The sequence below is a fragment of the Melospiza melodia genome, chromosome 4 (genome assembly GCF_035770615.1).
Source record: "Melospiza melodia melodia isolate bMelMel2 chromosome 4, bMelMel2.pri, whole genome shotgun sequence".
In the NCBI taxonomy this organism is placed as follows: domain Eukaryota; kingdom Metazoa; phylum Chordata; class Aves; order Passeriformes; family Passerellidae; genus Melospiza; species Melospiza melodia.
The window spans coordinates 56,145,080-56,167,197 of NC_086197.1; the positions used below are offsets into that span (position 1 = coordinate 56,145,080).

The following is a 22,118-nucleotide window of genomic DNA, read 5'->3' on the forward strand; positions in this document are numbered from 1 at the left end:
ATGTAAAATACCTTATTTCATCACTGCTCAAGGCAAAGCCCTGCAGTCCCCTTTTTATCTTAAATGATAAAAGCTTTATTGCCAGTCAATAAAATGCACTGTGCTAAACCCCAAGTTATTTAGCATATTAAATATGACATTATGGCTACAGTAAATAAAGGTGAGTTTAAAAACCAAACTTCTTCCCTTCTGCATTAAAACTTCTTGTCACAGACAAGAGAAGTTAAAATTGGCCCCCAAGCCCTTATGCTGCAAAGCCATCACACTTATTTCAGAAGATTCAACCAACATGTAAAATGGTCTGTAATGGATTTGGATGCTCTTCAGCTCTCCTGCAGGTTAAGCTTCAATAAAGAGAGTAATTAGATTCATTTAACATCTGCTACAAAGTCACCAACATGATTTTTTGAAGCTTTGTACCAAGATTCATAATTGTATTCCCAATCTGTTTCCAAGTTAATTAAACTGAGATGGAAAAGAAAAATGCTGCTCATGAGTGAAGAGTTTTGTAACTACTTTCAGTGAAAATACTGCTCCTTTCACACTTCTTTTGAATGAGTGTAACGTTGGCCCTGCTGAAAGGCTCATTGTTGCTAGTGTGATGGATCAGTTTCTAGATTTAAGTGCAAATAACCACAACTATCAATGCACTTCTAGACACCTGAACAATGATACCCACATTTTTGCTTAAAGCAGTAAAATCAGACACATTATATGGCAGAAGGGTGTGCATGTTCCACATACACCCAGCTGCCTTAGTTTCAGCAAACTGCTATAAGATCGGGACCAAGGCCATTGGCTTGCCTCTGACTGATTAATGAACATGCACTTAACAATCAGCCACAAACCTGCTCTCTTCCACAGCAAAATGAATATGCTATTCCAACTTCTGCAATGTGAAACAACACAGACCAATCAGACATTCAACTGTAGATTCAAATAAGAGCTTTAATCAATGCACAGACAGTAGAGAATATGATATTCTCAATTCCCCTCAAAAGATAAAAAAATACGTAAGTATTTTACAAATTTATAAAATGTAAAGTTTTCTTTTACAAATAGTATACAAATGTTTTTTACTATCAAATGTATAAGACATTTTTATGTTACAACTGTTACCTTCTCTTAGAATTATGTATTCCCTGAACTGTTCTCCTTAAAAAAACAGGACAGTATAATAAATCCAGAAGTGTAATGAATATATTGCTCATGACAGTGGTAAATGCTGAACAAAATAATTTAAAAGATCTTTTTATCCATCAGATTGCTAAAGTTCTCATGTGAACTATATTAACATGAAGAAATGTTCTGAGTGTTAAATTTCAAAGTGAGATTGAACAATACTATCAGTCAAATAAGTCTCCATGCTCTGAAAAAGATGATAAGAGAGAAAACAATCCTTACAGACAAAAAAAACCCCGAATTAAGGTATTGGTAATTGAAATTCATCCAGAAAAGGATACTCCTCAGAATACTCAGATAGGTAATCTATAAAAGTCCTAAAGAAGAAAGACCTTTCACAAGGGCATGTAGTGACAGAATAAGAGGGAATGGTTTCAAACAGAGATTATGGTTATCTTAGGTATCAGGAAGAAATTCTTTACTATGAGGGTGGTGAGGCACTGGAACAAGTTACCCAGAGCAGTTGTAGATGGCTCACCCCTTGAACTGTTCAAGGCCAGGTTGGATAAAGCATTGAGGAACCTGAGCAGCTCTGAGTAAAAAAAAACTGTCTGAAAGCTGTACCTGCCCATGGCAGGTTGGAACTAGGTGATCTTTAATGTTCCTTCCAGCCCAAGCCATTTTATGATCATATGATTCTATGTTAAGCCTTTTGTATTATCTGATACCCTAGCAGTGCCTAACGGTATCACTGTCGCCATCTCTATTTGCCTCACTCCATCACTTGCTGAAGTAGGTTTGTCTGAGTCATGTAACAAATTGTTCTTCTCCAGAGGCCAAAAGGCTTGCTGGGGAAAAACCCCACCATGCAGTTCAGTAACTTTTGTGGAGGAATATTTGAGGAGCACCTTGATTTTGTAGACAGTTGGAACTAGTATTAAAAAGATCTCTGAGGAATAGAGTGGTACAACAGGAAAAACGCCAATAAAGTTGCTGTATGTTTTGAATCTCACTGCAGGACATTCTTCCTCAGGTGGGTCAACCTGCTTGAATGCCTAAAGTCCTGCAAGGAAGGAGATAGATACCCAGAATGCACAGGAGAAACCAAGACCCTTGTCTTCCAGCCAGACATACAGTAGCAACTGACCTGGTTCATTTTGTGACACTGACTCAAACAGGGACTCGGTTCTCCTTGGCCCACTTTTTCATGACGCGAACAATGTACTCTACTTGAGAATTACCAGTGCTCTTCAGAAGATGCAGAACTTCCCGCAAAGTCTCTCTACAAGGGTGAAAAGCAAAGATTTAAGTGAGGGTTAGACCCAGCTGATACAATAAACTGCTCACATCAAACTATTTCACAAAACATAGGTTCTCTGAGACAGAGAAGTCCATTCATCTGCAGTGCTGGAATAGGTTAAAATGCACAATAGATGCGATCCCAGAGACAAAAAAAGTGATCCACAAAAAAGTCTTGTATACAATTGCAAAGAAATGATAAGTTAAAAAATAAAATCATCAAAATGTAATTAGTTTAGTGTCTGCATATGTGTGTATTTGTATACATGCCCTCACTCTTGCAAAATTGTTCCCCAGAACAAACCAAACTTAAAAAAAAATCTTTAATGTTATTTGCTAGTCTTTAGTATGGCAACATCTAGCTTAATGCTGCCAAAGCACTTTACACATAACACAATACACATAAACACAAATAACATGGATATCAACATTCCTAATAGAATAAACCTATTACTATTATACCTATATAAATCCTGCTGCAGCTTGCCAGTTAGTTTACAATAAGAACTTAATTGCATACTTTGAAAAACAGGCAAGTTATGTGTATTTTACTGCATCTGCTGCAGTGATTGTTAAAAGGACACTTGAAAGGTATAGTAGTTAATGAGATTATTCCAGCAGAGAAGTGAAAAGAAGGAAGGTGTAGAAGCCATGATACACACCTACCAGTCATGCAAGAAACAGCAACTTTGGCCAAAGACTATGGACATCTGGCATCACAGCAGAATATTCACAAGGGAGCAGTTCTTAAATACAGCTTCACTACTCTCTCTCATTCCCCCATCCAGTGAAATGGGCCGAAAACAAAATTATCAGTAACACAGATGATTTCCTTTAACCTTTCATCAAGTAAGTATATTTGTGTGACACAGTCAGTGTCTTCAGAAGGTAAATTTTAATGAAAGCACAGTCTCATCTACTCTTTGTTTAGAGAAATCATGTCCCTCCTATAGTGCTGAGTAAATGTTTCCTTAGTTCTGTTCTATGCATTTTAAAATGTCATGTGATAGTTTTCCATTCTTATACCATCAAGATGAAATGATGTTGTTTTCCCCCAGTTCATGAACATACTACTACACTTATAACCTACCTTTTCCGAGTGATGATGACTAAAGTGTTTTGGTATTTTATAGTACACAGCACTTGCTCATAAATTATTCTCTACCATATATTCTATAACTGTTGGTGTGGAAGATAGACTTCCAGCTGAAGACTGCATATGGAGCCTCTGGATGGAATGTCTATTCTCTGAAAGCTCAATAAAAGACTGGAAGGTGATATGTAGTCCTAATTCTGGTTTACAGCTAGCTGAAAACAGGAAAAGAGCAATATAAATTCAGATACAACACAGAATACTCACTTTGCTTCTCGTCCAGCTAAGATCATTTGAAATATACCCACACAAGCACCTCTCTTGCCTTCCCAGTATTCAGGATTATTATCCAGTCTCTCCAGAATATCAAAGGCTTTGGCTGAATAGTAAAACTGACGCATCTGCACAGAAAGTGAAACATTATTCCTGACCACCTTTCAGAAGGGGATTAAAAACACAGAAGCCAGTTTTCTGAAATCAGCAGTAAGCTGTAGAAGCAAAGTGCATTTTCCAGTTTTTCTGCAGGCAGCAAGTGACACAGAACAGGGACACTGCAGTTAAAGAAATGGGAAAGAGGTGGTATTACAACATCTTTTTTTGAGGTGCCCTTATCTAGTGTTGTACCAACTATACCAAAACCCTTGACAGAATATCTACCTCCAACTAACTAGTCCAGACATTTGAAAATGAAACCACATTTCCTCATGTAGACATGGCCACATATTTGTTTATCTTCTGCGTTTAAATTAATATTTTTTCTTCACTGTTATAATACAGTAGAAAAGAAGATTCCGTGACTCTATAATCCCTAATTTTCCTTAGCATAGGAAAATCCCTATGTGTACCCTATCTTTTTTCTGCCTTAGGTTCTCTACTTGTAATTGGGAACCAGGAGCAAGTTGCTTGGCAACAGTCAATGTAAAAGGAGTGACCAGATTAACTGTGGCTTTTGAAGTCAGCATAGCATATCTCATGTGGGCTGTATGAGTGCTCTCCACTTGAGCAAGCCTGAAGGGCAATGTTGTTTGTGACTAGCATTTTCCCATGAGAGATCACAGAAGACAGACTGAGCACAACCTCCTGTCCTTTGGTAGCTGGAAGCCTGCAGAGAAAAAAGCGCAGGCTGTGGGAGCTACATTTGGAAACCTTAGTCAGAGAAACACCGGTACTACAGGATGAGTAATAATTCTCCTTTCTTCACATAAATGTTGATTTTAACCACTGCTGACTGGCAAACACTTCAATGTATGGGAAGTTAAGATAGTGAGTATGAACACTATCAGATGCGTCAAAAGAAAAAGAAAAATTAGAGTACTGATCTATCCAAATTACTATCTGATCTAGTTCCACTAAGCAGGTACAGGTTTAATGTTCTCCTTCTATCTAACATAAATCTAGGAAATGCTTCACCCTAAGTCATGTGCTGTTCCCCATATGGACAAGATGGACATAAAAAGCATCAAGAAATTAGCATGAAATACTGTGTGCCAACTTCCTCACTGACCAATTTCTATCAGCACAGCAATGAGGCATCCAGCTACACCACCTCTCAGGACACTGCTGACCTTGTTCCATTCATGTTCATTCTGTTTTCCATTGAGCAAAGCCTAATGCAACTGCCTTCTTAAGTCACATCTCTGGTGCTGTCTGTGGATCTCCAATATAATGTAATGTTTCAGAAACAACTGAAAAATGCCACATAAAATTAAACAACATGGACCTTGCTATTTAGTTCAAGAGGTACAATGGCTGCTAGTGTAGAAAGACAAATTATATTACTAAAGTAACAATTTTGGAGCAATCATTTACAGCCATATGTAGACATATAATTAGGCTGAAAAATTTAGCTCTATATATGCAGCTTTTAAGAGCTCTAGAGAAATCCAAAATATGGAGATACTTCTCTTCAGGACAAGAAGGTTTTGAAAAGAATTTAGACAAAGCAATCAACTGATTTAAGTGAGACTTTAAATGATCTAGAGAGAGATTTTACATGAGGTCTGATTTTCAACCTGTTTTTGAATTGCAGTTATGGGAAACACCAGAGACATAGTCACTTGCTTGAGCAACTAGACTTTTAGGGTGAGATGGTAACTGAGTAGTTGAAAGAAATACAAGGGATAATTCTTTCAGTTTTAGAATATTGCTTTTGAGATCCCAAAGAGTATATCCCATTACAAACTGTAAGGAAAACACAATATTGTCCTGAAAAAAAAAAAAGCAGCATGAAGCATGAGGCATCTTGCTGAATCTATGCTAGATTTTTTTCCTTCAAAGTTTTTTGTCTTTTCTCCCCATAATGAATCCCTAGTAGGAGAAGCAAGTGTTATCATTACTGATAGCTCAAACATGCAGTAATTTACCAACAGTTTAATCAATGGGTTCTCTACCAAGAAGGTCTGTAGGTTAAAATACTGACTAATCCTTGCCAACTCATTCACATTATTAGACATCCTGCCATTACAACAGAAAATTCACTAGTGATGACAATGATAAAAACTATCAAAAAATGACTGTTGGTACAATCACTGAATTAACATGTTATACACCAAGCTCTAAAGAGAAAACTCACTTTGTAACAATCATTTGCAATGAGCTGCAATAGATTAAAGGAGTCCCCTGATGTTTCCATCTTCAGATAGAGTTTCCAGGCTAGCTGTGGTTTCTTATTCATAATATCTGCAATAACAAGAAAAAGCTGGAATTGTGAAAAGAATATGCTATGCACAATATTCAGTGGCAGGTGGAACAGATATTCCTGTATTTCTTTGTTTAATGTAAATGTCTCAGCCATGAGCATGAGGCTGGGAAGGGGAACTCGTCCTTATCTTCTGATTTACTAGTGATAACAGCCAATTCAGCAGAGCATAGCAGCGTCAAAAGGAATAATTATAGTGTTTACATCTTAATTTATATTTCACAGTTACGCAACAAGAAAACTCTCATGATTTCAGATGTGATTAAGGAGTAGAATGGAAAGCATCAGAGAAGTTTTTTATGCAGGACAAATGGCAATCCATTTATATGGTAAGATTTAGAATTATGTGTCCTTACACACAAAAAAATGTTAATTGGCACCAAAGTGAGGTCTTTAACACTTGATGCTCATGTCAGTCTAAACCTTCAATTCCCATGATTCATAACAAATCAAAAGGAGAAGGCAGAGGTTGAAGCCCCTCCAAGCATAACAAAACTTGTCATTACTAAAAAAAATGTTTCTAAATTCCTGAGATCCCACGCTGGTTTAATATTTGTGTATATGACTAGAATTTTTCATTGGTCTTTAACTTTAAACATCACAGTTAGAAATAAAGGAATCTGAATCTTCTATCTCGATGAGTAGAAATTCTACTAGAGTATTTAAACACAAAGGTTCTATTTCTTGGTGATAAGAAGCCATTCTCTTGAATCTATGGTTGGTATTCATAATTCCAGGTTCATTCAAACACTGGGAGAAAAGAAAATAAAAGTAAGTTTTCCTTTATTTTTCAAGCCTTAACAGCTGCTCTGAGAGTACCTGGCTATTCACATAAGGATCACTGTTGTGTTTTTTCAAAAGAGGGACTGTTTAGCTTGTTCTATCTGTGTCCACTGTGTCTATACTTATATTGCAGGTAGAATGGGTGGTAATCAACAATAAACATATAACACCAAATCACAGAATTTATAGATTCTTCTCATTTAGGAGGCAGCAAGACATCAAATTGGATTTATCTCTCATCAGCTCCAAATACCATATACAGTGGTAAATAGCCAGTTCTCAATTTCCAACACCAATCTACCTAAAGCAATGCAGTTCTGTGCTAATCCAATGGTTTTTGACCTTCCCTTCAAGAAGAATTTGGTATAAATAGTACTATCATACTAAACAAGTATTACATTCTGTCATGTAAAAGGATGCACCTCTTGTACTTTGCCCCTTGGAAATATTTCAGCATTCAATTGTTTACTACTCAATCCCTAATTATACTCTGACATTAATGTATTATAATGTGATCTGTTAGTAATTTACATACTTGACACAAAAAGATAACTATATTCATCATTCCCATAAAAAATTAAAATAAAACATTCATATATAAAGCACTCAAACACAATCTGGTACTGCAGCTAAATTAAAAAGGAAATAAACTGGCACATCCTAAAACAGAGTCATAGATAGGCATCCCTATGTGTGATGTGCCTGTCTGGAAAGATCATTTTAGGAGATATTTACTACATCTGCAATATGGCATAACATCCCAAAACATACATATTTACATTCCACGTATAACTGCTGAAAATGGTTTGATAAGAAAACATTTTTCTATTGAGGCACTGGAAGGAAAAATTAGGTCAGGGAGTCTCAGACTTGAGTCCTCAGAAAAGCCCACTTCTATATTATTTTGTATGTGGCACAACAGTTGTTTCTGTACTGAGGTGTACTCTGCAGTGTTTTAAAAACTGGTAAATAAGATTTGTTATAGAATATTAAACACAGCAAGCATTTCCTAGATTCACTGAAATTCAAGGAAAGAACTCTTCTAAGAGTTTTTGGAAGAAAAACACATGCTGGAGATTATAAGGATATCCCTCAGGCACAGGAGTTTGGACAACATGTAGAGTAACATGGTAGGAAGAAAAATACCGTGTATGCTTGCCTGATTCTTCTCTTCCCTAGACATCTGACAGTGGCTAACCTTGAAGGCAGACAGACTCTTGAGCCTGATCCAGTATGAATGCTTCTATTTTGTGTTTTACTCTGAACATTTCAGAGTTGCAACTCAGTCTTTTAAGACAGAAAGTCTTCACTCATGCAATTGAGTAGACAATTGAGAAGAAAAAGGGTCACTGGTCAGGACAAAGCTGCATTGACAGTACTATAACAGCACTGCACTGAAGCAGTAATTGCTTATAAAAGCCAGAGGTATGAAAGGTGCAATAACCACCCACACTGTAACTAGTGCAATCAGCTTTTCACTTTCCTAGTCCTGAGTCCTCCTACAACATTAAATTCAATTAGGAGAGTGGATTGCCAGGACTGACGCAATAGAGGAGGATCTGTATTCTGCAATGCTGAAAGTAAAGTGACTCACAGCAGCGAGCCAGCCAGCTAAGGTAAACAAAATCACTTTTTATCTTCTCACTCTGGATCAAAAGGAACACCTGCAGGAAGAAGGAAAAGGAAAGATTATACACGCATGTACTTTTAAACAAACAGAAGGCAAACCTTCCTCATTTCAACACACAGATAAGATTTAAGTCACACAAACAACTGGTCATGAGAAGAGTTTGGGTATGCAATTGCAGTGCAGGGGGCATCCCTCTGTGTGGAGTAGGTGGAGGATTCACACAGTGCCCTGTTTGTCAGGGGACTTGTGCAGCTTCAGAACACCAAGCTGTGCAGAGGCTGCGGCCTGCCCTGAACAAGCGCCAGTGGGCGGCCATGCAACACAAACAGCACAGAAGAACACTGGGCCTGTGGGAAAAGCTATTTGGAATGTGTTTGTTTAGAAAGCAATGCAAGCAATTGTATTAGCATCTTCTTGAAATACTACAAGTTTCACATGTAGATGAGACTTTCCTTCCATACATGTCAGATCACTCCAGGTCTGCAATAAGCCATTTCTAACCGTTTCAGTAAGATTCTCAGGCAAAGCATTCATCTTTTTTACCTTACTGAACAAATACAGGTTTGTTACATTCTGCATAAAAAGGGATGTGTGGGGGAAGTTATACATTTTAAAATGTACTCTGGCTTTGTTCAGAGGAAAAAAAACCCTATTTATGCCTCTCTCAAGTATATTTGTAACTATACTGGATGCTACTGACAAAAATCAAAATACCTTTATAGGAATAGATGCATGTACTGGAACAGTGGGTTATACAAATTACTGACATTTGCATTGCTTAAACATTCCTGATCCCCTAATTTAGAGGGGGAGGAGAAGGAGTAATAGGGAAGAAATGAAAAGAAAGCAGCATTATCACTGTAAGTAGCACTTTATCACATGTTTTATTTTATTATGTCCAGGGAGGTATGTTTTTAAATAACTTAGTAAGTGCTATATGTATATGATTTACAAGTTTATGAGACACTGAGGAAGGCTGAGCTTTATATGGAACTGTCATCACGACCCAAGATCAGACATGAGACCAGATGAATCAATGTAATTATATAATTCTGGTATTTAAATGCATCACCTATATAACACAAGTTTCTATAGAACAGGTTCTAAAAAACATAAGAGGAAAAATGTAGATTAACAGGAGTTTACAACTTTGTGTTTCTTTGTTGCCTCATTGCTGCTAAAACTTACTTAGAACATTATCATTTTTATGGAGTTAGAGAAATGAGCATAGCCTGCTAGCACAGTTTTGAAAGATTTTCATGATGCTAAGTGAATTGAAAGCTTGTTGAATTCAAATAGATATTCATCTTCCTTACAGTCTTGGATGCTTTTCTTAAAGAGAGATGCAATTTTGAGTCACAGAAATGAAGGGGTGAGGGTGCTGGATGGGAAGGTAGGTATGGGGGGGAGAGACAAGTTGTAAAGCCAGGGGGCTCTATTACTGACAAACCTGGATAGTCAAAAAGTTAGAAAGACTGGAAAAACAAAACAAAACATAAACCCCAAACCAACCAAACCTATAGGATTCACTTTAGACTATGTGCTAAGGGATTTTTTTTTGTGGCTTGTCTTCTTTTCTGGTCTTGTGGAAAATGTTGCTTCCACCTTCATAATAGTATTTACTTTTGCATATTTTAGTTGTAATTAAGTTTCAGCTGCACACAGACTTAAAAAAGTACTGGGTGTAGAAGTTAATCTCTTCCAGCTGCATATGAATGCTGCTGAATAAGATACTGAGCACTTCCTCTTTTCCTCCCACATATCCCAGAGGAAGATTGAAAAAAAAAAAACCCACAAATTTCTAGGGACACCTAGAAGCTCTTAACTATTCAGTGTCTTTTACTTAGCATGCCCTACTCAGTCTGAACAGAAAGAGTGCCTGGGATCCCAGACAAAGCGTAGAAAATCTGATTAAGAGGCCATTCTTTGATCAATTAGAGGTAGCTGCAAGCACTCTTGTGATGCACCACAAGCAGCATGACTCCCTGTATACCTCACATTACAAGATTAGCAAGATAATCTTTTCTGAATAGTGCTCACTGAGTTTCAGTTCCCCTGAGAAGGGGAAGAAGATGTTCCACAGAACCTGCTTATTTTCAACCAGCATGAAGATCTGGGTGAAGAAAAGGAAGGAAAGAGGGGAATATGGGGGAAATGTTTCCATTGCTTTTTTTTCAAAGAAAATAAATACATACCTCTTCAGCTTCACTAAAATTGCCCATTGCAGCTTTGGCTTGGGCATAGTTGAAGTTAAAAGTGTCATTGTTGTAGAAGTAACTCTGAAAAACATGGACAAACCCCAAATAAATACAACAAAAAACACCTCCTCTCATGATAAAACAACATTAAAAATACACCCCCCCCCTGCCTCAGTCAGACCATATAAGGAAGACAACGGGAAGGAAAAGAAAATCCCACATTAGGAACATACGGTATTTTTAAACAGTGGGCAGAGAAATTATGGACTAGCTTTTCCATCCTACAGTCATGACTACAAACACTGCTGACACATTCCACAATATTAACTATGAGAGATCTGGAAAATGTTCCAAGCTTAAAATTGCAGTGGCAGCTTTTGTGGGTATAATTTTCACCTGGGGCATGTGAAGACATGCTGCGCTGCCATGGCCTCTTTCACTTCCCAAGCACTTATTCACCACTAGGGTAGGTAAATAGGCAGGTGACTCCCTTAAGTCTTAAAGGCAATCTAAGACAAACAAAACAGTTTGTTCTTCCAAGACTTGTCAAGGTTTATCAAGAGATCCTGTGCATCTGGTTATGTGATGGATGCTAATCTGACAAAAATGGATCTCATGTTGGAGGTGAAGCCACAGTACTGGGCTGTACCAGGCAGCACACCAGGTAATAGCACTTCTTTAAGCAAGGCTTACTTAAAGATACCCTTCTCTCTAGTTCAAGTGCAACACTGAGTTTTTCCCTCCCATAACACTAGATATGAAACATTTGGTTTAGTGCACATCATATTCAACTAGCTGTATCTTCTCTGAAAAGCTTCATGGGTCAAAGCAGGAAATGTAGCTCAAGGTACAGGTTAGGCTGGTATTTGGGTTTGGCCTGGTCGCAGTCAGTCTGAAGTATAACTCAGATGACCAAAAGTCAGCCGTGTTCTACATTCAGCACCAGTAGAGCTGGTAGAGGTAAGATAGAACACAATACCAGATGCAAGCATGAATGGGATTGAGAATCCCTGCCCAGCAGCAGTGCAGTGCTTATGAGAGAGCATGGAGAAATAGGTGGTTTATCCAATATGGTTACTGCATGGAAGCATCTCTGTATGCATAACAGCAAGGTGTAGAGAAGAGAAATGTTTTTCCTTCTACAATATTTATAAAGGAAATGGAACTTCTGTAGGAAGATCTAAATTTTGGTTTTTTCCCCTCTTCAGAGTGAGAAGGAAGTAAAAAGCATAGTTGGAACTGTAGAAAAGGTAAATGAAGCAAGGCACAAATCCCTTTCTGAGTAGTATCTTGTTTCGTGATGTAGGGATACAGAGGAATATCTTCCTTTCACTGTCACAGGCAGTCTACAAAGGGTACTGATTTAGTTCACCCACACACATCAAGCTAGTGCCTTGAAAGGAAAGGTGAGGGATTGCCACTATTTGCCAGATGTCCAGGTTTCACCCAAACAGTCTACAGTAGTATGCACAAGCCAGCAAACACAGCAAGCTGTGTGACAGCATGACGATGAATCAGTTGGGGTGAACCTTAAGCTCAGTTTGTGAAAATATTTCAGTGCCATTATGGTGAACTAACTATGGGTTTCACCATATGAGGATTACAACACTTTACTGCATTCTTTCCCAACAGTAGTTTCATGTGAATCAGCACAAGTCCCAGGTTAAGCAAAGCTGGTGAGCCAGATGCTACTTTTACTGCATGAATGCTTTCCTCTGTTCAAGTAGACCCCACTGTATTTTTTAATTAAAATGGAGAAGAACCTTTGTCAACAACCAAACTCAAAAAACATGTCATTCTGTCCTGGCCATATAAGTGTTAGAGACCAGACCTACTGCAAAACCAGAAGAAATTAACAAGTGCTGCTGGTAATACATTCACAGCAGCTAATTTTTTTTTTTTTAATTTTTTAACCATATTGTATGTACTGGACTTTACTCTTTTTAGAGATCTTCAATGTTTTCATAAAACCCACTGTCCTCTGAGTGACATCCACTTCAATAACATACTCAGATATCCAGCTTAAAAATGAAGAATTCCCATTGTGGCCACAACTCAGCAGAGCCTGAATCAGGTTGTTTTTTACTCAGTTAATCCCTGACAGTGTTATAATGTCACCCTTGGGGCAGCTGACAATACATTTATGTCCTCTGAGGCTTTCTTATGCCTAAAGCAGTGTTAATTGATCATGGATGAAAGTGGTATTTCTTGAGAGAATACCAAGCAAATAATCTTCAGAGAGGGCAGCTCTATTTTAAGAGCTGCAGAGATTCAACTGAAGTTTATTCCTGTGAATGAAACACAAAAGTAAATCCATGTACACCTTGCCTATAACATGGTACAGAAATAATAATTTTTGTATTTCTGTGACCTATAAAGAAGAGAAATTACTTAAGTAAATGTAAGCATGTCTAGTCTCGGCTGCAAAATTATGAAAATGATCAATTACTTCAAAAGAAACAAGAAGGAAGAGTTGTAGTAGGCAGTAAATTTTTGTCCCATATACCTTGGAGGTGGTTTGTAATCACAATTAACTTTGACCTTTTCCGTTTAGAACTAGTTGTTTAAGAACCTTTTCAAGGAAATGGAAAGAGCTGAACTTATCTGTGGAGTAGTTAATTGCATTATAAATGTAGGAAATACACAGAATTAATTCTCTGGAAATTACCATCTATACCCATTGGCAATAAACTGAGACCAGATGACTGGTTCTGACTAGAAATCGAACTTTTAGATGGCTCAAGTAAGGCAAAGCAATTCTTACTGTTAATTTCTTTTTCTTCAATTACACACATACTCCAGTTTGGAGTGGTGGTGGTGGTGTATCTCTTCATTCCACTACAATGGAGCTATTCCAGTAGCTAAAGCCACTGGGATTTCTTCAAAAGTCTCCTTTGGAAGTTTAAAAACACTACACCATTTTCCCCTCACCAGCTGCTTTTGGGCTCCATTACAACCACATGATTTTCTTTAGATCTCATACTGCTTATAACATTGTAGTTATGCTCATCTTGTGTATCTCCCAATTATTTTAATAATTTCTTTTAAGATTCTCATTCCTCTTCCTACTGTAGTATATGGTAGAGATAATTCATGCTATTAATGTATAAAATATTGTACAATCCAAACTATATCTTTTGACCATCCTGGCCGGGAGCAGTTGTCTTATTACGTCTAGTTCCTGGACGCGTGTTAAGATAAACATCAACGCTTTAACGTAGGAATAGAAGCTTCCAGGGTGATAATCGTCAGCTTCCCGGGGTTGCCGGGCCCATCTGAGAATGATTATCACCCTGTCAATTGCATCTGTCGAGATAACCAACGGCACCACCCTGATATATGTGAATACATGGCTTCTCTGGGGTTGACTGACAACATCGAGACACCTGGACTGGACCTTTGTCTACCTCTGCACATGTAAATCAAGGATGATGCATGTGAAGAGACACAAAGAACATTCGGTCATCTCTGCCTCGGGCAGAATAAACTGTATAAAAACTCACTGCACGAGGCAGCATTGGTGAACTGGGGAGACTGACACTCAGAGGTCAGATCTGCGTTCACCCAGCGCAGATCCCGGACTCGACGCTGACTCTTTGGCTGCGGTGGTTTCAAAGACCGAACTTCGGTCTCGCAGACAAATTAATAAATCTTTGCTAAATTTTCTTGTAAGTTTGGCTCATGATTTGATCATTTATAACACTACCAAACAGAGAGTTGTTTCAACTCTACTTCCAAACCACTGGAACAAGACTGCAATCATTTAATCCATAATTACACTCCAGCCTCCCTCTTTCCTCACATCTGACTTTAAGTGTGTATCTGTACGTTATACCCATTCTATGGGTATGCTGCATGTTGACTTCAAGCTTCTCTTATTTTGAAAAATGCAACATTGCCTGCAAGGTACTCAGATAATGTTCACAAAAATAACATTCCTAACTTACTGCTTTGTTAATACTGCCCTATTTTAGCCCTTCAGTGACTGCTTTCTCTGTAAAATGTAAGTGTTATTACTTTCAGAGCCCTTCATGTCTTATCTTACACACTCTTGTTCACTAAAATGTTGTCCCCAATTATTAACCAGTGACAATAATCTCCATCACTTACTTGATAAGTCTTAAGAAAACATTTGGGGTTTTTTCCTCCATGCTGCCCATCCCATAAATATACACTTTTTTTTTCATTGTTTACCTTTAATTATATTTCTTACCTTCTGTGATGCCCCCAGAAAGCCTGATAATGATTAGATTACAAGTGTGATGAGTCCATCATGGTCACCATGCTGCATGGTACATTCTAAATTGCTTCTTTACATTTTAATCCATTTACTGTACTGACCACTTATGTCCTGCTATCACTCCTGTGTTTTATTTTTACTGATTTGTTTCTGTATCTTTTTATGTTTCCATTGTGTCTCACAAAGTACAGTTTAAAAGTAGTGATTTCATACATTACAATACTACCAATACAAAATAATGATACTAACCTTGATTGAGTTGAGGTAAATTAGGACATTAGGAAATTGTCTAAGAAGAAAGAAGCAGGAGGACATGCACTGTCTCCCTGGAATGGTATCTAAAATTCAAAACAGAAATGCAAATTTGTAGAATTTGAAAACACATGGTAATGGAAATCACTGCCAAGATTGCTGGCACCTCTGAAAGCAGCTAGTTTCTAAAAATAGTGTAGCTTGCCTTTTCAGGCAAAGGACCATACTGGAGGTTAGGAAAAACCATTTGTTCATCTTGTCAACTCTCTCTACAGTATCCAATAACTTTTGCAAGACTTTGTTCAACAGCAAACTCTACAGAGACAAATAACAATTTTACCACAGGCCTTTCCTGTGACACAATTTATATAGTATAATTTTACCATGAATTATTCTTATTTGTAGGAAATGACTCTTTATACAAAGCCTGGGGTTGCTGTTCTGACACCATTAGCCTTCTTTCTTTAAAATTATGCTTTTCAGTTATCCTGGACAAAGAAACTCTAAATATTTTAATTTTAGTTTGAGTTAGAGAGTAAACTTGCTATACTGAAAATATTGTAATAAAAAAGAATTAATACAGGAACAAGTAAAATACTAAGTGATATCAGACAGTATGGAAATAAATGTCCATGCATGTGGATTACCCCATTGCTCACAAGATGTAAAGCCATAAATAAGTGAGACATATCAGTTGGAATGAACATCACTCAACTTTGAAGCTGTCTATGTCATCATAAACTCTGCTGCAACCATTTTATGCTGTCACCTACTCTGACATTGCAAACTGTGTCACTGAAAACTATCTCAAAGCTTTTTTAGAGATTCTGAAGTGAGCTTACTAGGACCAATTTTTGTAAGACCCAGCTAGCAGACATGGATGAACCCAGGTAGCAGCTGGGAAGGCTTAAATGGAAGTGATATCAAATCAGTACTATTCCACTACATCAAGCGATTGTTGGAGAGGATGCTGCTCTGTGCAGTTTGGAAAGGTGACAAAAGATAAGATCTAAGGCTACCAATATCCCTGAGGTAATCTGCTTCTGACTGTTGGTTACCATTGATCCATTCACATAAAAACATTAAAATAACTTCTCCGTATAAAGAAATTTCATGTAACAAAAGACCAATATTTTGACTCCATACCGCCATACAAAATTGAGCATTCAACTGGAAAACAGATTATTCTCCCTTAAATATGGTAGCTAATAATTATTCCTGGAAAGCCCTACATAAGATGTCAAAATACATTTCAAAGAAAAGCAAATATTCTCATTTTTTATCTTTTAGCACTAGGATATACTGAGCTTGGATGTCCTGTCATTTCCATATGGAACAATCAATCCTTATCTGTGTCTGAACCATATCATTCAGTTCTCCAACCTCGGAAGATTATTTGGTTATTTATGAAGTGTTCACTTGGGAGCAGAAACTGGCCTGTATATTTATTTGTCCTTTTTTACATGCAGGTATAGTTTTCATGACAAATATGTGCCTTTACCGGACAATAACAGAAACAGTTTTATAAAAAAGAGCTAAGAAGCATTGATTAACAAGACTAGAGATAAGTCAAAAATGCCTCTTTTTTCTGAAATTTGATTTCTGAAGTTCATAAAATCACAATTTATTTTGAACAAAATTTAAGAAATGCAAAACATGCAAAGAAGACTTAAAACTGAGGATGCGTTTTTAGTAAAAATCAATCACAGTAACAAAATATTAGAAACACAATATTTCCATAAATGATTCAAATGATTCAGTGTTTCTAAATTTTAGTATTTATTCTTATGTCCACATTTTGGCAGAAAGTTTTATTATCCCAGCACACCATCCTCTATATACTTTACTGAAAGATTCTGTTTAAAAAACCAAACAAGTAAAACATCTGTATATCTCATACAACTCAGCAATGAACACTACCTAGTGACAGAAAAACTACAATTTTCTAATTCACCCCATGTGGCTCATGCAGAAAGAGGAAAAATTTGCCACTTGAAAAAATTACTCAGGGTGACCTAAGAGAACCTTAAAGAAAAAAACTGCATGAAGTTAAGAAGAAATATTTCATTCCTCTCACCCAACATCAAATATGCCTGAATTGGTCTTAAAAGAAGACCACTGAAAACAAATGGGGTGCTCTTTTTCATTATACTTGCACTGGTTTTGGGTAGTTTGTAAGACTTATGCTAAGCACCAGAAACACTGCATTTATTGGGAATATTAATTTGTTTTCACTGATGTTCCTCTTGCCCCATTTCCTCCTTAAAATAAATCTAATCTGTTTAATGTCCCACCCAGTCGATACCCTAGTAGAAAAGAATGAGAATTAGCTATAAAAATCTACTTATATCCTCCTTCATAATGTCATTTCATGTCATTAGAATTAAGAATTTTTATCAAGCTGAAAAAACCCCAAGCTGCTGTTCGGGTGTTATATCTGCTGCTGGAGAATAAATATTGACTCCTACACTCTAAGTGCTGCTTGGATGCTTTTTACTTTTTGTTTGTCTGTCCCCTGTTGAAGTTCACAACATCCAACATGAGATAAAACTTGTACATTTAATGGAAATGACTTGCACATTAACTCAGTTTACTCCATGTTCCTTGAACTTCCAAGGCAGAGATCTAATTAAAAAAACCCAAGGGCTTAATTGATGACTACAAATGACTTTACAAATAAATGACACTGTATTTTTCCTAAACTCCTGTTGTTGCTTTTATTAATGCAGTCAATGGGATTTCTACAGTTAACAAATGCAAGCCACAAAAAATATTCCACATCTTAATTTTAATCCATTATTTCTTGATAACACACATTAAAAGAATAAGCCTTGTAGACTGTCGCTGTTTAACCCCAGCTGGCAACACTAAGTACCACTCAGCTGCTTGTTCACTGCATTCTCCCCTCCACTCAAAAAACAGTAAAGCTTGTAGGTTAAGACAAAAATGGTTTGATAATTGAAATAAAATATTATTATTGATAATAATAGTAATAACAGTAATGAAAAGGGGACAGAGAGAGAGAGAGAGGGGAATAAAACTCGGGAGAAATAAATGACCCAGAATACAATTGCTCACCACCAACCCAGGCCCTCCCCAGAACACAGTAAGCCCACCCCTCCCAGCCAACTCCCCCTGGTTCCTGTACTGGGCATGGTATTCCACAATATGAAATAACCCTTCAGCTCATTCAGATCAGATGTCCTGGCCATGCTCCGTTCCACGTTCTCATGCAGCTCCTCACTGGCAGAGCATGGGAAACTGGAAAGTTCTTGACTTTGCAACAACTAAAACATCACTGTGTTATTAACATTATTCTCATACTACATTCAAAATGCAGCACTGTACCATTCACTAAGAAGAAATTTAACTCTATCCCAGGCTAAACTGGAACATAGGCCCAGTTGCAAGCAGAGAAACAGCAATGGATTCCCTCACTCTAGCAAAAAACTACCTGCTTCTGTATTACAAATCTGCAAAGCAGCTAAGCAACTTGATAAAGCCCTTAAAGGCCCTTGGAAGGACTAGCTGGATGGGAAGTGCTGAAGCATGATATACATGTTTTAACAGCATGGCTGGCTTTAGGAAAAGCCCAAGTATAAAACAAGCAAGAATTCTGTTCCCCGTTCTAAATCCAGCAAATCAAATAACAAGTATTCAACACAGTGGCTAATATGCTAAGCTATGTAAAAACATAAAACCTATTATATTGTATCAAGGTGTGTCTAGTTCAGTTTGCTGGCTGAAAATATGCAGCTATAGAAAGAAGATATTCTAATTTCACATATAATACATACTGTGGTATGTAATGGCACTTCTGCTAAAGTTTATCCCAGCTTTCAACAATCTACTGAGGATTTCTTAATCACCGTTGAAAATTTTGTGTCAAACAGCCAATGGCCTTTTCATCGACAACTTTTTTTATACATTCTGGTTCTCACAAGTTTCTCTATCAAATAATCTGTGTTATATGAAAAAGTAATTAATGCTGTTTATTTTAATTGTCTTAAGTGACAATATATATTGTCTTTGATTTTTGTATTGTACAGTAAATAATTCTTCCCTATTCCTCTTTTCCTTGTCATTTATGATGTACATAATGAAACTCAGTCATCATTTTCAGCCCATGTATTCTGCTTTATTAATCTCTCCCTTTCTTCTACTTCAAGAATCCATCCCCTTTCTTTGATCATCCTTGCTGTATTTATTGTATCCTTTCTTGATCTACCATTTTTTAAAGAAAGGAAAGAACCAGAACTGTAGACAGTATTCAAGGAAAGGAATCACATTGTATACAATGACAGTAATTATTTTTGTTTTCTCTTTCCTCATCAATTCTTAAGATCCTCTTCAACTTTTCTGATAATTTTGCTAAATTTAATTTGCATATTATTACCCAGTCTTGTATAGTCTTTCACATCTTTCATCATTGTAGAAGCTTTTATTTGTACTACTATGGGTAATTTTGTACCATTGGCAAACCTAGTCATGTCATTATTTGACTCATATAGCTCATTAATTATGAATACAAGCCCTTTCTTTAGAGAAACAAAAGGTTCTTTCAAGTGTTCAAATCAGGTGCATTTTATCCTTTTCTTCCCTATAAATTTTCTAATTTTCTGCTAGAAATGAGGAAGGTTATTATGTAGCTTCTCTTCTTAGGATTAGTATTGTGGACATTTTTTGAGGTATTTGCTAACACACAGATTTTGAATTTGATTATACTCAAATGACTGTAGTACAATTGTAATTTCATAATAAAATTTCAACTCAAGTGCTATGTAATTCAATATTGGTCCAGAGTTACCTGTTCCCTTGTTCCTTCTCTAAGAAAGATAGAAACAAAAAGTTCATGCTGTTTATGCCATGTAATTGCATTTATTAGGTCGATATGGGCAGAACAAAAGTCTCCAACTATTATTTATCTTTCTATATAAAATCTGTAATCTGTTTAATGTGCCACTCAGTGTTCCTATCCAGGCTGGCTGGCGAATAATTTGGCTTCAATATGGTGAGTTGCCTATCTAAACATATAATTGAAAACAATATTATGTTACTCATTGATAAAGAAAAGATATTTATTTTGAGAGAAGTTTTCTATAATATTTAGAACCATTTTTCCACTGGCATAATCTACTTATCTATATTTATGTATGTTGATGTACAACCTATGTTTATTTAATGTACAATCCCTATTGTACATTAAATCCCATCCCATTGACATTAAATACATTAATATCCTACACGTTACTTTCCTGCTGTCATATAAAAAAATTATTTTAGTTTTTAGCTTCCTCTTCTAAAATCAGGCATTCCACTTTATCCAATTTCTTTAAAAGCATCTAATATTTGTATAAAAACACTTACATACTTGGGCTTCATGTGCTTGGTTTTTTGTTATATCCTACCTAAACAGAACTGTTTGCCTCTTCTATTTCCTATGTACAGTTTGATGATCTCCATCTGTTATTCATTTGAGGTTAAACAAAACCCCTCACACTATTTTACCTTTAAAGGAATTGCCCTGAACTGTGTGGTCTTCTTTATGGCATTTCCTCCCACAAACTTTTAAGAAGATGCAAAAGCAGTTCTTATGTGGAAGTACCACAAGGGTCAGATACTCACAGTACTGATCCTTCCTTTTACCTCTGATTGGAACCAATCCTTCCCATAGGCTTGTTTTTTTCAAGTAATCCACCTTCCTAAGTGTACTACATTTCTACTGCCATTCCCCCTACCATTGCGAGGTTGAAGTCTCAGCCTCTCTAGCTTTATTTTGCATAGGAGTTTAAAAGTATTTCACAGTAAAATTCAGACTTTTGGCTTCCTAACAATTTCAATTTTGGGCTATATCTTCGCTAGAAATCCTTCCCTAATCTATCTTTTAGACTATCTATCTATCTATCTATCTATCTATCTATCTATCTATCTATCTATCTATCTATCTATCTATCTATCTTTTAGACTATCTATCTATCTTTTAGACTATCTTTTTTTAGTCTATCTTTTCCCTGACTATCTCTGTATTATTTTTGTCCATTTGTGCTCTGGTCACTCATCACACCTGCATGACTGTTACAGGCATTAAGATGTTCCCTCTAACCGAATCCTCCGCTGCTATAGCTCATATTGTTTCTTCTGTTTTCTGGGATCCCAACTCTAAAGAGATAGCTTCTATACAAAAGGAAGGAATTAGGGAAATCTCCTGTATGCAAACACTTCCAGCCTTCCAACATGAAATCTCTGATGCATGACCTCAGTAGTACCAGGGCTGCAAGGGGAGCAGAATAGAATGGCTCAACAGTATTTCTGAGTATTTCTTTCATCAGTGATGCCACTCTGTCTCTGGAGCTCCTTCTCTTTAGTCACCATGGACACAGGAGACAGCATTCACTCTCTGAGGACCATGAGCTGCCTGCACCATAAGCATGCACAAGTTATCCACCTAAGGAAACAATACTAAGTGACAATGCCTACAAAGGAAACTGGGAAGCCCCATTAAGTCTGTATTTCTATGTTACAACTACTGACTTCTTTCCATCTGGGAATTTTGGTTCTGGCAAAGAGAAGGGAAAAGAAGAACTTGGTTTGGTCTATTATCGAATAAGTAAAAATAAATATTGAAACTAAACTGATTTTGGGGCATGGTGGTGGGTGGTTTATAATGCCTTTTTTTCTCTCATATTCAAGCAAGAAGTTAGTCCCAGAGCTTCCATTTATCCCTGTAGCCAAAGTCCTCTTTACATTTTTATGACCCTCAGTTTCGAGCACACTCCATGCTAGGACTCTATGTACTCAACAGG

At 36.9% G+C, this 22,118-nt stretch overlaps 1 protein-coding gene across 2 annotated transcripts in view; it reads right to left on the reverse strand.

The window, feature by feature from the left end:
* IFT56 (intraflagellar transport 56) overlaps positions 1–22,118 on the reverse strand; it is a 58,078-nt gene that overhangs the window by 9,295 nt on the left and 26,665 nt on the right. Inside the window, exons 13-19 of one of the 2 annotated variants that reach the window (XM_063154693.1) lie at positions 15,313–15,401; positions 10,821–10,904; positions 8,590–8,659; positions 6,087–6,193; positions 3,782–3,915; positions 2,270–2,404; positions 929–2,185 (exon numbers count right to left, since the gene is read on the reverse strand). In XM_063154693.1, the coding sequence (XP_063010763.1) occupies positions 2,293–2,404; positions 3,782–3,915; positions 6,087–6,193; positions 8,590–8,659; positions 10,821–10,904; positions 15,313–15,401 (596 nt within the window). In that variant the 3' untranslated portion in view covers positions 929–2,185; positions 2,270–2,292. Of the gene's footprint in view, positions 1–928; positions 2,186–2,269; positions 2,405–3,781; positions 3,916–6,086; positions 6,194–8,589; positions 8,660–10,820; positions 10,905–15,312; positions 15,402–22,118 lie in introns of those variants that run through there. The other variant, XM_063154694.1, reaches the window with a different exon arrangement.